The sequence below is a fragment of the Salvelinus namaycush genome, chromosome 26 (assembly GCF_016432855.1).
Source record: "Salvelinus namaycush isolate Seneca chromosome 26, SaNama_1.0, whole genome shotgun sequence".
Classification (NCBI taxonomy): domain Eukaryota; kingdom Metazoa; phylum Chordata; class Actinopteri; order Salmoniformes; family Salmonidae; genus Salvelinus; species Salvelinus namaycush.
In genome coordinates, this window is record NC_052332.1 from 27,285,373 (window position 1) to 27,303,092 (window position 17,720).

The 17,720-nt window shown below is 44.3% G+C and overlaps 1 protein-coding gene across 1 annotated transcript in view; it reads right to left on the reverse strand.

Moving 5' to 3' along the window:
* LOC120021447 (fibroblast growth factor 11-like) overlaps nucleotides 1-17,720 on the reverse strand; it is a 70,500-nt gene that overhangs the window by 37,105 nt on the left and 15,675 nt on the right. The window contains exon 2 of the mRNA XM_038965219.1: nucleotides 3,700-3,810. Within this exon, the coding sequence (XP_038821147.1) occupies nucleotides 3,700-3,810 (111 nt within the window). The remainder of the gene's footprint in view (nucleotides 1-3,699; nucleotides 3,811-17,720) is intronic.

The following is a 17,720-nucleotide window of genomic DNA, read 5'->3' on the forward strand; positions in this document are numbered from 1 at the left end:
CACAGGAGACAATCACCCACAACGAACACTGTGAAAACACCTACCTAAATATGACTCTTAATTAGAGGAACGCCAAACACCTGCCTCTAATTAAGAGCCATACCAGGCAACCCATAAACCAACATAGAAACAGAAAACATAGAATGCCCACCCAAACTCACGTCCTGACCAACTAACACATAAAACAAACTAACAGAAATAGGTCAGGAACGTGACACCCATGGTGTTTATACTTGCATACTATTGTTTGTACAGATGAACGTGGTACCTTCAGGCGTTTGGAAATTGCTCCCAAGGATGAACCAGACTTGTGGAGGTCTTGGCTGATTTCTTTTGATTTTCCTATGATGTCAAGCAAAGAGGCACTGAGTTTGAAGTTATGCCTTGAAATACATCCACAGGTACACCTCCATTTGGCTTCTAAAGCTATGACATAATTTTCTGGAATTTTCCTATCTGTTTAATGGCACAGTCAACTTAGTGTATGTAATCTTCTGACCAACTTGAATTGCGATACAGTGAATTATATGTGAAATAATCTGCCTGTAAACAATTGTTGGAAAAATTACTTGTGTCATGCACAAAGTAGATGTCCTAACCGACTTGCCAAACTATAGTTTGTTAACAAGAAATTTGTGGAGTGGTTGAAAAACGAGTTTTAATGACTCCAACCTAAGTGTATGTAAAGACGTGCACACATACATGATGGGATGTATAGACATTATGGACAGCATGTGTATAGAATATATAGTATATCTGAAGAATACATGGATAGAATAGTATATCTACTGCATCAATTGATGTCAGTGGTGAATGTAGTGATAGGTGATACATTGAGTTGTGTGTTGTCTTTGTGGGTAAGGTGTAGATATGTCTGTAGGCCCAGCGGTATACCAGTATCTAGTATCGCTGTAAGAGATAGGCCCCAGTACATCATCCACAGACACCAATAGCCCTGATCAGCAGTTGTTGAATGAGCAATCAACTGGTGCCAGTGACCAGACACAGATGAAATATACAATTCCTTGGTGCTGGTCAGAATGTGCCAAACAACACAGACACTTTACACCACATATTACACCACATATTACACCACATATTACACCACATATTACACACACATGCACGCACGCACGCACGCACGCACGCACGCACGCACGCACGCACGCACGCATAGGGTTCCCAGCCAATGTCTTCAGTTATTGCCAATATAGGTGCAAACTTGTGGATGCCTAAAAAAAGAACGTACTGCTCTGTTATGCTCTGTTATGTTTTTGAGATACCTCGTAGCACCCCACACTCCTGCTGACAGGACACTCGCATGTCTGATACAGTCTGGAATACGTAGTAAAACCAATATATTTGAGTGTTTTTGTTTTTCCTAGAACTTCCCCAAGAGTTCTACTTCCTGAGTCGGCTAGGGAAGATGTTCTGTATAGAAAGGTCAAATGTTCATCAAAATAAAGACCCAAATATTTATAATTGCTAGTAAACTCAATAATTTCTTTACCAAAACAAAACTGAAAAACATGAGAATGGCTGACCAAGAAAACTTCCAAAACGACTAATTCGAAGTAAAAGGGAGTTGGTGAACTCGACAAAAAAAGGCAGAGTGATTTATTTTTGCTCACTTTAATCAATTGTACAGGTTGCGAACAGATGACTGACATTTTTACGTTTTGTCTTCCTCAGAATTAGCCTTGTTGGTAAGCTATTCTCATTGTTGCTAATATGAGATGAGATGGAAGGCATGTATGGTGAGACTTTGGAATAGACTGATTGATATGCCAACTGTCAGAACAGCCAGCAAGGTTTTTCAATGGGATCTCTCCATCGGGGGAGCCTGAGAACTGAAATGTCTGACCTTTTCCAACAGTCTGACTGTGAACATTTGTATGAACACCAAATTAAGGGAGACATAGATGCTATTAAAAAACAACTGATGATGCCATATTAAAAGAAATGGGTGGAGGATATTAATCATAAACCCAAATTGAGAACCTTTTGTTTGATTAAGGGTGAATTCGTGTTTGAGGGATATATTATGTATAACCTACCTAAAAGCAAGGGATCGCTATGTGCACAGGTAAGTAAGATCAGGGATATTGCCCCTGCTTATTGAAACAGGTCAGTATAATGGTTAAATGGAAGAGGAAATACTATGTAACTAACTACTGTGACTTCGAGGAGATAGAGAATTAAATTAATTTCATCCTCTATTGCCCTTTCTACCACGATATACGCTTATCCTTTTTCCGGAAAGCCAACCAGATATTTCCTGGTATTATGTGGCTGAGCCATGAGGAGAAATTAAAAGTTTTTTTTGTCCATTGTGTATTTCTGTTTGCTGAATTTTTTATAAAGCCTGGAATAAAAAAAAGGGTGACCTATAATTACATTTAATTAAATCCAGACATATAACAAAGTGCACGTATGTATATAAATTGAGTGTAGGCCTATATGTCTCACGCTTTAATCTTCTCTTTGTACCAGAGCGGGTTTAAAACGATGGGCCCCTTTTTTCAATTTTCGCCTAAAATTACAAACCCAAATCTAGGCTGCATGTAGCTCAGGCCCTGAAGCAAGGATATGCATATTATTGGTACAAGGAAACCCTTTGAAGTTTGTGGAAATGTGAAAGGAATGTAGGAGAATGTAACACATTAGATCTGGTAAAAGATAATACAAAGAAAAAAACAACCGTTTTTTTTGTTGTTGTACCATCCTGTTTGAAATGCAAGAGAAAGGCCATAATGTATTAATCCAGCCCAGGTGCAATTTAGATTTTGGCCACTAGATGGCAGCAGTGTATCTGCAACGTTTTAGACTGATCCAATGAACCATTGCATTTATGTTCAAAATGTTGTATCAAGACTTCCCAAATGTGCCTAATTTGTTTATTAATAACTTTTCATGTTCAAAACTGTGCACTCTCATCAAACAATAGCATGCTATTGTTTCACTGTAGTAGCTACTGTAAACTGGACAGTGCAGTTAGATTAACAAGAATTTAAGCTATGTCTATGTCCTAGGAAATTTTACTTACAACCTCATGCTAATCGCATTAGCCAAGTTAGCTCAACAGTCCCGCAGGGGACCCACCAATCCTGAAGAAGATCCTTAAGGGATCGGTTGCCAATTGGCAATTTGACATGAAAATAAAATGTAATTCATTACATCATTCATTTATTCACTCATTCATTATTTCATTCACTACATACCACACACCAACCATCCTACACACACACACACACACCACACACCAACCATGCTACACGCACACACACCAACCATGCCACACACACACACACACACACACACACACACACACACACACACACACACACACACACACACACACACACACACACACACACACACACACACACACACACACACACCAACCATGCTACACGCACACACACCAACCATGCTACACACCACACACACACACACACACACACACACACACACACACACACTACACGCCAACCATGCTACACACACACACTACACACCAACCATGCTACACACACACACACTACACACTAACAATGCCACACAAACACACACACACACACACACACACACACACACACACACACACACACACACACACACACACACACACACACACACACACACGCACACACACACAAACGCACGCTACACACACACACACACACTACACACACTTACAGAAGGAGCTGCTTTCGTCCCTTGTGCCGTCCATGGTGCCATCCGGATGCATCTGCAGGTAGTATCCGTGCTGACTGTACAGCCTGGTCACGATGCCTTTCAACTGGGGCTCTGCAATGAAAACAGTTAACACACAGCTTTATTAGACGGGGCCTGTGGACAGAGACATACAGGGCCCATAGACAGAGACAGATAGGGCCCGTGGACAGAGACAGACAGGGCCCGTGGACAGGGACAGACAGGGCCCGTGGACAGAGACAGACAGGGCCCGTAGACAGAGACATACAGGGCCTGTAGATAGAGACAGACAGGACACGTGGACAGAGACAGATAGGGCCCGTGGACAGGGACATACAGGGCCCATAGACAGAGACAGATAGGGCCCGTGGACAGAGACAGACAGGGCCCGTGGACAGAGACAGATAAGGACTGTGGACAGGGACAGACAGGGCCCGTGGACAGGGACAGATAGGGCCCATAGACAGAGACAGATAGGGCCCGTGGACAGAGACAGACAGGGCCCGTGGACAGAGACAGATAAGGACTGTGGACGGGGACAGACAGGGCCCGTGGACAGGGACAGATAGGGCCCGTGGACAGAGACAGATAGGGCCCGTGGACAGAGACAGATAGGGCCCGTGGACAGAGAGATAGGGCCCGTGGACAGAGACAGATAAGGCCCGTGGACAGAGACATACAGGGCCCACGGACAGAGACAGGTAGGGCCCGTGGACAGAGACAGACAGGGCCCATGGACAGAGACAGATAGGGCCCGTGGACAGGGGCCGATAGAATAGTAGTGTAATAGATATTTAGGGGCGAGAGGAACTTGAAATTGCATAGAAAGGGTTAATAGCAGCGTGTCAGTAAGGAAGGCAGAAAAATGATTTTGATAGTTTGAGTTTACAACACACACAACCAAATATGGCTTTTAAAAGGGTATATAAATGATTAAATTGTCAATGCAATAAAGCACACACACAGATTATAAAGGGAAAGACAGGCAAACCACGGACACACCTCTCTTCCGGACAAGGTAAACACCTTCTTCGCCCTCTTCAAGGAAAACAACACCGACGTGGGCCCCCGCCGCTCACGAGGACTGTGTGCTCCTGATCTCCGCGGCCGACGTGAGTAAGACAAGCGTGTTATGCGTGTTAACCCTCACAAGGCTGCTGGCCCAGACGTGTCTGTCTTTCCCTTTATAATCTGTGTGTGTGCTTTATTGCATTGACAACTAAGTCATTTATATACCCTTTTAGAGGCCATATTTGGTTGTGTGTGTTGTAAACTCAGACTATCAAAAATATTTTTCTGCCTTCCTTACTGACAATCCTCAGAGCATGTGCAGACCACCTGAATGGAGTGTTTACAGACATATTCAATCTTTCCCTATCCCAGTCTGTTGTCGCCGCTTGCTTCAAGATGTCCACCATTGTTCCTGTACCCAACAAAGTGAAGGTAACTCAACTAAATGACTATCGCTGTGTAGCACTCACTTCTGTCATCATGAAGTGCTTTGAAAGGCTAGTTAAGGATCATACCACCTCCAGCTTACCCAACACCCTAGACCCACTACAATTCACATACCGCCCCAACAGATCCACGGACGACGTAATCGCCATTGCACTGCACACTGCCCTATCCCACCTGGACAAGAGGAATATCTATGTAAGAATGCTGTTCATTGACTACAGCTCAGACTTCAACACCATTGTGTCCTCGAAGCTCATCACTAAGCTCAGGGCCCTGTGTCTGTGCAATTGGGTCCTAGACTTCCTGATGGACCAATCCAAGTTGGTGAAGGTAGGCAACAACACCTCCGCCACACTGATCCTCAACACGGGGACCCCACAGGGGTGAGTTCTCAGCCCCCTCCCTGTTCACCCATGACTGAGTAGCCACGCACATCTCCAAATCAATCACCAAGTTTGCTGACGACACAACAGTAGTAGGCCTGATTACCAACAACGACGAGGCCGCCTACAGGGAGGTGAAAGCCCTGGCGGAGTGGTGCCAGGAAAATAACCTCTTCCTCAACAAAATTAAGGAGCTGATTGTGGACTACAGGAGACAGCAGAGAGAGCACTCCCCCAACCACAGAAATGGGGAGGCAGTCGAGAGGGTAAAAATCTTCAAGATCTATGGCATGCACATCAATGAGGTCCCTTCACACCTACAGCATGGTGAAAAGGTGGAACAGGGCCTCCTCAACCTCAGGAGGCTGAAGACATTTGGCTTGGCCCCTAAAACCCTCACAAACTTCTACAGATGCACCATCGATAAACTCTTAGAAAAATAATGTCCTTATAGAAGCAAAAATGGTTCTATCGCTTGCTTCATATATGGAACCCCTAAAAGTTCTATATAGAACCCTTTTATAGGGTTCTTTGATCAGAACCCTGGAGGTTCTTCTTCACTGAACCAAAATGGTTCCATATAGAACCCTGCATGGTGCTATTTAAGAATTATGGCTACTACTTTTAAATAGTAATATTTTGATCTAAGAATATAATTTAATAACAATTAAATAATGGACAAAAGAATACCAGCATAGTTTTGAGAATTTATTGTCATTATACGCGAACATAGTTTGGAAATATGCGCTGGTGGTTAGGGAGGCAACTCTTTGTTTGAATGATGGCCCACGTCAACTCTGGCTGACTTCTTTAGAATCGCAATACTTTGTCCATTGGTTACAGTGAACAACAGAAATGTGTCTTCTTCTCCGTTCTCAACCCCCCTCCCAAACAGCAGACCTCACACATACAGTTGAGACAAGTACAGGTTCAAGATGCATGCCACGGCCCTGGTTTAAGAGCATGTTGTGGGGTTAAGGGCCTTGATCAAGGTCCCAACAGTAAGGGAATATTTTGAGGATGTGAACCGAGCAGCCTTCAAGTTGTCAGATCAATTCCGCCCATTCATATCACAGGGCACACCCCTGAGTTTGAATCGGCCACCTTTTGGCCACAAATCCCATCTCCTGCCACAGGTCCCATCTCCTGCCACAGGTCCCAGCTCCTGCCACAGGTCCCAGCTCCTGCCACAGGTCCCAGCTCCTGCCACAGGTCCCATCTCCTGCCACAGGTCCCAGCTCCTGCCACAGGTCCCATCTCCTGCCACAGGTCCCATCTCCTGCCACAGGTCCCAGCTCCTGCCACAGGTCCCATCTCCTGCCACAGGTCCCAGCTCCTGCCACAGGTCCAAAGCAGCAAAAACAAGTTCATCTTCAGAAATAAACACAAGGTAATCTGCCCAAAAAATGCCATGCAAACATATAATTATTATGATGTAGAATAACAATTTACATGCAGTTGATGTCAGCAGCAGCCGAAAGAGAGATCCTCTGCCTCTGATAGTTCTGGGATACTGCCAGACTTGAGAAAAACATAAATAGTGTGTTAAAAGTAATGTAATGATTATAAATCATAAATCATTTATACATAACTTACCTCCTCTCAGTCAGCAACAGTCTTCTAATGGCTTCATGAAATATAGGCTAGTCCCCTCAATTGACTCCACACTGAAATACTGAAATAAAATAAACTATTTGCTATTTGCCGACGTCAGGCTGGGTCTGTAGCTCTATTTGACATATCCCATAATATAAAATAATGTTTATTTGAAAGGGTTACTGTAGCTGGCTAGCTTGTAAAGGGGCTAATTAAAGTAGCCTAGCTTTTTATGTTTAGCTAGCTAAGTTACCTTACAAAAGTGCTCAAATTCTAATAACGTTATACTCTAATAGCCTATAGTTTATCATACAACTTTGGCTTCATGTATTTGAATGAAATGATACTCTTTGCTTACCTTAATACGTTGAAAAATAACATGCTTATAGGCTAGTTGCAAGTTAGTTCAGCCACTGTCCTCTTGTGTTGTCATGCTGGAATATAGATTGGCAGTTGTTTTTTTGAATCGGAATGGCAGTTACATTTTATATAGAACCCCCTTTTTTATCTAAGAATGTACACTTTAATTAAACATATTATTTCCTCATGCTTCTAGCTAGCATTTATCATCAATTTCTCTCAGCCAATCATCAGTCATTTGTATAAGTGCCGTGCTAGTTGAATGTCCTCCCATATAAGCATCCGGAAAGTCTGTTGCTAATATGTTTACAGTAAAATGGCATTGTATCTGGTCAAACACCATTTTTCCAAACGTTTACTAATGGTTGTTTTGCTATATTGTGAATAAAGAGTTACCTGTCTAACAGAACACCAGGCCCTTTACTTTGTTCAATCTTTACTAATGACATGCTACTGGCTTTGAGTAAAGCCAGTGTGTCTATGTATGTGGATGACTCAACACTATACACGTCAGCTACTACAGCGAGTTAAATCACTGCAACACTAGTTTCAGAATGGGTGGCAAGGAATAAGTTAGTTCTAAATATTTCAAAAATTAAAAGCATTGTATTTGGGACAAATCATTCACTAAACCCTAAATTACTAAATCTTGTAATACATCATGTGGAAGTTGAGCAAGTTGAGGTCACTAAACTGCTTAGTGTAACCCTGGATTGTAAACTGTCATGGTCAAAACATGCTAATACAGAAGTAGCTAAGATGGGGAGAAGTCTGTCTATAATAAAGCGCTGCTCTGCCTTTATAACAACACTATCAACAAGGCAGGTCCTACAGGCCCAGTTTTGTCGCACCTGGACTACTGTTCAGTCGTGTGGTCAGGTGCCACAAAGAGGGACCTCAGAAAATTACAATTGGCTCAGAACAGGGCAGCACGGCTGGCACTTAAATGTACACGAAGAGGTAACATTAATAATATGCATGCAAATCTCTCATGGCTCAAAGTGGAGGAGAGATATAATTAATCACTACTTGTTTTTGTAAGAAGTGTTAACATGCTGAATCAAATAAAATCAAATAGTATTTGTCACATGCGCCGAATACAACAGGTGTAGACCTTAGAGTAAAATACTTAATTAAAATCCCTTAACCAAAAATGCAGTTAAGAAAAATACCCCCCAAAAATAAGAAATAAAAGTAACAAACAATGAAGGGGGTGTCTGTTTAAAATACTGGCAAACAGCTGGGACACCCATCCATACCCCACAAGACATGCCACCAGAGGCCTCTTCACAACCCCCAAGTCCAGAACAGACTACGGGAGGCACACAGTACTACATAGAGCCATGGCTACATGGCACTCTATTCCACATCAAGTAACTGATGCAAGAAGTAGAATCAGATTTTTTTTTAAACGATAGAAATACACCTTATGGAACAGCGGGACTGTGAAGAGACACACACACACACACACAGGCACATACACATGATAAGACACACGTACACACACGTACACATGGATTTTGTACTGTAGATATGTGATAGTAGAGTAGTGGCCTGAGGGCACACACTTAGTATGTTGTGAAAAGTGTTATGAAATGTAACGTAATGTAATATTTTAAGTTGTATATAACTGCCTTAATGTTGCTGGATCCCAGGAAGAGTAGCTGCTGCCTTGGCAGGAACTAATGGGGGATCCTTAATCAAATACAAATCATAGGATCATAGCTTTCACCTGGATTCACCTGGTCAGTCTATGTCATGGAAAGAGCATGTACAGTCAGAACCTTTTTTAGTAAAGGGTTCTTTAATCTCATCCAAAGAACCAAAAGGTTCTATATAGAACCCCAAATAACCTTTTTTTCTAAGAATGTAGCATTCTGTCGGGCTGTATCACTGCCTGGTACGGCAACTGCACCGCCCACAACCGCAAGGTTCTCCAGAGTGTGGTGCCGTCAGCCCAACGAATCATCGGGGGCACACTGCCTGCCCTCCAGGACATCTACAGCACCCGGTGTCACAGGAAGGCCAAGAAGATCATGAAGGACCTCAGCCACCCGAGCCACGGCCTGTTCCCCCTGCTTCCATCTAGAAAGCGGAGACAGTACAGGTGCATCAACGCTGGGACCGAGAGACTGATGAACAGCTTCTGTCCCCAGGCCATCACACTGTTAAACATCCATCACTTGCCGGCCTCCGCCCAGTACTCTGCCCTGAACCTTAGACACTGTTACTAGCCAGCTACCACTAGGTACCCTACCCTGCACCTCAGAGACTGCTGCCCTATGTACATAGAGTCAATGAAAACTGGTCACTTTAATAATGTTTACATACTGTTTAATCCACTTTATATGTACATACTGTAATCTATTCATGACTAATCCCATATAACTACTACCATCCACAATTTTCTATTCATGCTGTCTATACACACCATTCACATACTATACATATATATGTATCAGGTGTATATACATATAGATTTTGCATTTGAATTACTGTTACAGTGCTATTTGGGTTAATTAGATTCGTTACGACATTTCATGATTTATTTTTTCTTTTGTCGGGGGTCGATTATTTATGTACTTGTTTTACATTTTACTGCAATGTTAAGAGCTAGTAACAGAAGCATTTTACTGTAATGTTTAGAGATAGTAGCATAAGTATTTTACTGCAATGTTAAGAGCTAGTAACAGGAGCATTTTACTGTAATGTTTAGAGATAGTAACAGAAGTATTTTACTGCAATGTTAAGAGCTAGTAACAGGAGCATTTTACTGTAATGTTTAGAGATAGTAACAGAAGTATTTTGCTGCACCCACTAAAGTATCTTGTAAACTGTATACGCAACCAATACACTTTGATTTGATTTGAAATATTTGCAACATCATCTAATAATGATGAATAACAGTTTAATAAAAGCTAAAGACAAAAATAGACAAACTGATGGCATGAACAGAGTCCCCGTCAGCACCTTATCTCTCTCTGCCCATTGTCTTTGCCAGTGCTGTTTTCAGCAAGGTTTTGGGTCATTGGAGGATTAAGTCAAGTGAGAGAACGAGCCTGTCTTCTGCTCCATAGAATATACATCAGCATCACACATTTATTTGTGATGGGCAAGAGAAGAGGAGGAGGAGGAGGAGGAATAGAAGAACTGAATGTTTCATGAGCAGGATCCCTGCAGTCTACTTTGTGTTCATTTAAGAAACCGACAGAAAAATAATCCTTGCAGCTCAGAGGCATCCAGCCAGCTGAGTCTGGTCCGGTTCACTCCGTCAACCTCTTCCTTTCCAAATCTAAGTTCCCCTCCTCACTTACCCTCCCCCTGCTCTGTGGGGCTCCAAGTTGACAATCCCCCAGCAGGAGTCTGCAGGTGCCGTGGTGCCGTGCCTTAATGCTCAGTCACTCTCAGTTAGAGGGAACAGCCTGGTCCAGCTAGCAGGCTGCCTCTCCTCCACAATGCAGCTTTAATAAGGGGGATGAAACATGGATGAGTGAGGGGTTTGTGAGGAAACCTTTGGAGGACTGAGGGTCAGATGGGAGTTCCCATGTTTCTAACCTCCTCCTCCGACAGCCTCCCCTGAGAGCCAGGCAGGCAGGGCACTGCGAATTCCACTCGCCTTTTTCCTCACACTCAGGACAGTGTGTGTGTGTGTGTGTGTGTGTGTGTGTGTGTGTGTGTGTGTGTGTGTGTGTGTGTGTGTGTGTGTGTGTGTGTGTGTGTGTGTGTGTGTGTGTGTGTGTGTGTGTGTGTGTGTGTGTGTGTGTGTGTGTGTACTCACTATGTGGGTATGTGATTTGAAGGGCTATTATTTCCCATAGGAACAGAGCCAGGGTCGGGACATCAGTAACAATGTGACAGAGAATCCCATGGTTACAATTTTGTAGCTACAAGGCTCTCTTTCTCCCTCTAATCTCTCCCTTTTTTCTTTATCACTCTCTCTCTCTCGCTCTCTCTCTATCCCCCTCTCTCTCTCTATCCCATATCCTTTGAGTTATGTGGGCTTTCATCCTATCCAATAACACCATACATCACCCAATCAGAGAAGTGAGGCCGTTTATTACACGTCCCTGCGGATGTGTGAGAATGGGGGGGGGGGGGGGGGGGGGGGGGTGACAACAAGGAAATCAGAGAAACAACAAGGGATTGTAGAGCGAGAGAGATGACTGTCATTTTATTAGGACACTTGGCTGTATGTGTGCTGAAGAAACAGATGTTCATTAGACAGACGTTCAATAGACAGCTCATGCAAGATGGGACTAATCAACACCACTGCTTGATGTCTGTCTTGGCCAATAGATCTATTGTTTCACTCCCACACTGAACAGGGTCCACTGTCCAAACATACTGTAATGTACACAAAGGCTGCTGTTAACAAATGGAAGACAAGAGCCAGAACAACTCCTCATCATACCAGAGATACACTGAGTGTACTAAACATTAGGAACACCTTCCTAGTATTGAGTTTGCCCTCAGAACAGCTTCAATTTGTCAGGGCATGGACTCTACAAGGTGTTGAAAGCGTTCCACAGGGATGCTGGGCCATGTTGACTCACACTCAACATTTTCCTGTGTGTATCAAGAATGGTCCACCACCCAAAGGACATCCATCCAACTTGACACAACTGTGGGAAGCATTGAAGTCAACATGACCTAGTATCACTGTGGAATGCTTTCGAGACCTTGTAGAGTCCATACCCAGATGAATTGAGGCTGTTCTGAGGGCAAAAGTGGGTGCAACTCAATATTAGGAAGGTGTTCCTGATGTTTTGTAAACTCACTGTTTACCAGACTTGCCACTGTGGCCTTTACCAACTCTAGCAAGCATCAGAAGTACCACTGGGTATCTCTCACTGAGAATCTCCCAGGCGCCATTAAGTCTCCACTGTTGTTCTGTTAATGTTCTACATCAATCAATAGAAATAGCATGGCAGCTCTCGCGGCCTCTTTATACCATAGCTAGCTAGCTAGCTAGCTAGCTAGCGAAAGAAAGAAAGAAAGAAAGAAAGAAAGAAAGAAAGAAAGAAAGAAAGAAAGAAAGAAAGAAAGAAAGAAAGAAAAGAAAGAGCTGAAGAGAGAGGGAGAGTTAGGGCTAGAGAAAAAGAGAAAGCTGAAGAGAGAGGGAGCGTTAAGGCTAGAGAAAGAGAAAGAGCTGTCCCAGGGGAGCTCTTTACTGAGAGAGAGAGGATGGCTGAGAGGCAGCAGGACCAGAGGGGAGAGGGGATGGCTGGGAGGCAGCAGGACCAGAGGGGAGAGGGGATGGCTGGGAGGCAGCAGGACCAGAGGGGAAAGGGGATGGCTGGGAGGCAGCAGGACCAGAGGGGAGAGGGGATGGCTGGGAGGCAGCAGGACCAGAGGGGAGAGGGGATGGCTGGGAGGCAGCAGGACCAGAGGGGAGAGGGGATGACTGCGAGGCAGCAGGACCAGAGGGGAGAGGGGATGGCTGGGAGGCAGCAGGACCAGAGGGGAGAGGGGATGGCTGGGAGGCAGCAGGGCCAGAGGGGAGAGGGGATGGCTGGGAGGCAGCAGGACCAGAGGGGAGAGGGGATGGCTGGGAGGCAGCAGGACCAGAGGGGAGAGGGGATGGCTGGGAGGCAGCAGGACCAGAGAGGAGAGGGGGTGGCTGGGAGGCAGCAGGACCAGCGAGGAGAGGGGATGACTGCGAGGCAGCAGGACCAGAGGGGAGAGGGGATGGCTGGGTGGCAGCAGGACCAGAAGGGATGGCTAGGATAGTTCTTAGTTTATCTCAGTGTAGGCACAAATGTTATTTTCCCAATTACCGATATGTTCACCAATATGGGCAGGGCCGGCTCCAGGCATAAGCGACATAAGCGGTCGCTTAGGGCCTCGGGTCGCTTAGGGCCCCACCCAACCAAAACATATATTTTTTTGGAACTCAGTCAGGATCCCAACTTACTGTTGAGAGTTAGAATACTAGAATACACAAGTTGTAAGTTTGAAGTTTGGTTGTGCATCAGAAGTACAGCTAACAATGTGTTGATTAGTAAGTTAGTCAAGCCAGTTATCTAAACTTGTGCTGAAAATGGCCAAATACGCAGGGACCCTGACCTCCAGGGGGCCGCCACTGATGTTGTTAGTCACTCCAACATTTTCTCTCTGCCCCATGGCAAAATGTGTAGAACTGTAGAAAACCTGCTTAAACACAGCAACATTTTCTCTATTCCCCATGGCAAAATGTGTAGAATACAGAAACTCTAATAAACTCTAATACTCTAATAAAACTTGCATTGTTCTCTCCACCATCAAAAGGGCGGCCCACAAAAAATGTTTTGCCCACATCCCAACCAAATCTCGCTTAGGGCCCTTAAAAGACTAGCCGTACCTGAATATGGTTGCCTCAAAGCTCATTAGCCGTTTTACGAGCTCCCCTCAAAACTTCATCCAGCATCAGCAAAGACATATGAGTGCACACGCACATTTGATTGGACATATTGCGCAATGACATTGACGTGAGAGTCAAACAGACAGCAGACTATATAGTGCAGAATCATAACACTGACTCCCTGTCACAGGATACTGCAGCCATGCACTACATTACCACTACAGACATCTATCTCTCTCTCTCACACACACACACACACACACACACACACACACACACACACACACACACACACACACACACACACACACACACACACACACACACACACACACACACACACACACACACACACAGTGTCATCCTAGCTAATGCTGTGGTAGCATACGGGTAGGGTGAGAGCCTCGGTGCCACAACAGACAAGTCACACTGGCTGTGGTGTCCGAAATCTAAAACGTCCTACTATGTACTAATCATACTACATGCTATTTAGAACATACTGTTTTGTAAATATGTACGCAATAAGCATCAAATATTAACATACAAGCCTCACTTACAGTATACTGAGAATGCGTCATCCAATGCGCCGTTATGTTTCCGCCATTCTTTCTTTCCTACATCGCATCTCATGATCAGTTGATTGTCAGCTGCTGTCATACACACGTGGATCTGAAATGATGATTCTCTTCCTCAATAGCATGCAGCGAATTTGTACTAAAAAACGAAACGAGTATGACATCCTGGCATTTAAGGTGTACTCAATTTTGAAATTTCACATACTTTAAAAGGTTCTATGTTTGCATACCCAAGTTGCCTACTGTTTAAAATGCAAGTATGGATATTTGGACACAGCCAGAATCACCACGGTAACAGATCTATGCTAATTTCATTCATCAGACACAGGGTAACACTCACCTATGTACAGAAACATACATAGACGCACTCTCTACCCACAATACTCTTATTTTCATCACTAGCTCTGTCTAATTTAATCTCACGCATCAATACCCTTTAATTAATATAATATGATGTTCTTGCTGTTTCATTTTGCTTCCTTCTCGCTGTTTCCCCAGTGTGAGCCAATTAAAGAGGAAACCAACACTTTGGATGCATGTTCCTCACATTGCTCCCCTCGTTGGCACCAATAGGCTGAGCCATCACTATTTCATCACCATTCCACACCAGTCCAGGGTGAGGGCAGTCATACAGAGCATGTGCCGTCATCAAACATGGATGCCAGTGTGACGTCCGAGCTAAACAGACTCCAGGCTGACTATCATGTACATCGCAGAACTCCCAGTGTGTTCCACACATAGGATAGAATATCAGTGGGATCGCTATGGTTCTGCAGCTGTATGTTCAAGTCAAATCAAATGTTACTCGTCACATGCTTCGTAAACAAGAGGTGTGGACTTGCCCAACAATGCAGAGCGAAAGAAAATAGAGAAATAAAATACAAGTAATAATAGATACACAATTTACAAGAAGTACCGGTATGATGTGCAGGGGTACGAGGTAATTGAGATAGATATGTACATATAACTAAAAAGAAAGGGACAGATAATAAACAGTAGCAGCGTATGTGATGAGTCAAAAAACGGAGTGTAAAAAGGGTCAATGCAGATTGTTAAATACTTAACCAATAGCTATCCGAACAAACTATTTAGCAGTCTTATGGCTTGGGGGTAGAAGCTGTTCAGGGTGCTTGCCGTGCTGTAGCAGAGAGAACAGTCTATGACTTGGGTGGCTGGAGTCTTTGATCATTTTTAGGGCCTTCCTCGGTCCCAATGATGTACTGGGTCGTACGTATTACCCTCTAAAATGTCTTACGGTCAGATGCCAAGCAGTTGGCATACTTAGCGGGGATGCAGCCAGTCAAGATGCTCTCAGTGGTGCAGCTGTAGAACTTTTTGAGGATCTAACGGGCCCATGTCAAATCTGTTCAGCCCCTGAGGGGGATAAGGTGTTGTCATGCCCTCTTCACGTCTTTGTGGGTGTGTTTGGACCATTATAGATCCTTAGTGATGTGGACACCGAGGAACTTGAAGCTCTGCATAGTGTAGAGAAGCTTTCTTATAGATATAGCATCTTTCTGGTTCATGACCCAAGCCTGAGACACCACAACCCAACCACAAGATCATCCTCTATAAACACAATGACACACTCACACCGCCACCACACACCAGCACAAATAGAGGACATCAAGGACACTTTAATCACTGGCAGTACAGGAATGTTATTACTCAGAAAAACACATTGTGCTGAAGTCAAGTTGGATAGGGTGCAGTGAGGTAGCAAAGCAATTTCCACGTAATGTGGATTAATGAACCCCTGTAGAACGAACATGTTTGTTCTATGTGCTTCTTAACTACTGTAGTGTATAGATTGGGGTGTGTGCGTGTGTTTTTGTGTGTGTACTGTATGTGTTCGTGTGTGTGTGTTCGAGTGTGTGTGTGCAAGTGTCTTTTTGTGTGTCTTCATGCGTGTGTGTGTATGTTAGTGAGTGTGATTGCCATGCTGTTTTACTGTCTTGCTCCCTGAGAGCTGTACGTTTCTGGGGTTCTCTGTGGCTTACCTCATCTTGATAAATGTGGAGGGTAATCACAAGCACTGCTTGACTGAGTAGCCAAGGGCATTCTGCTCTGTGACCGAGGCCAAACTGCAGGGGCTTCCCTCTCCTTTCATTTGATGGACTCCCTACCTCTTCCCTCTCATCATTCTCCCTCTCTCTTTCAAGCCCTCACTCTCGGTCTTCATCTTTCAACCATATTGGGAGTGAATTTGTGAGTATGTGTGTGTGTGTGCTGGAGTATTCAATCGTACTTCAAATGAAAAGAGAAAAAGGTTCTGTCTTTTTTTCCCTCCAAACTGGGCCATGCGCTCTGGAGTATCGCTAGTAATTATCAATGCTACGTGGGGAGAGCTAGAGCGAGAGAGAGAGAAAGTGTGTGAGAAAGAGAAAAACAGATAACAATAAGGAAGCAGGGTAGAGGATGATGAAGAAAGTAAAAGATAGAGGACAGAGAGAAGATAAGAAGAGGAGAAGAGGAAGGATGTGTGTGTGATATGAGAATGGGATAACAGAAAGGATGAAACATTAGGAGGAAGAGAGAGGTAGATTGGGTAAATCATACGGTATTAGTGTGAGAAAGGCATTGTTAATGACCTTTTCATCTGCCAATCAAACACTCCTCTCTCACTTTCACTTATACCACGGTAAAACTGTTACATATGACACACACAGCAACCAGCCATCCAGCCAGCCATCAAGGCAGCCATCCATCCAGCCAGCCAGGCAGCCACCCAGCCAGGCATCCAGCCATCCAGCCAGGCATCCAGCCAGGCAGCCAGCCATCCAGGCAGGCAGCTAGCCGGCCAGGCAGCCATCCAGCCAGGCAGCCATCCATCCAGCCAGCCAGACAGCAAGGCAGCTAGCCATCCAACCATCCAGCCAGCCAAGCCAGCCAGGCAGGCGAGAGTTACTGCTTATTAATGACGTTGACAAGGACATGTCAAACACACAGCAGCTCAAATAGATCTCCTACCTATTCCCTAGTTGACACACATTAAATATGCACATATTTAATATCTGCCTCATTGGCATTCTGACAGGTCCGTGTCATTAGTAATTAGTAATAAAGTTGTCATCTGAAGACAGTCTGAGGTGCTGTCAGCTCAGAAACAAAGGGAGCAGCTTACTGCACCCCACGGACCGCTCTTACTACATCCATACCTCCTTTCTCCATAACAACTAGCTGCAGACTAATGCCTCCACCCTGCTTACTTGGAGAAATAAGGACCAGAGGCAGGTGAAGAGAACCCATGCTAAGCAGCAGGAGAACTGTCCAACATCATACACACTCTTC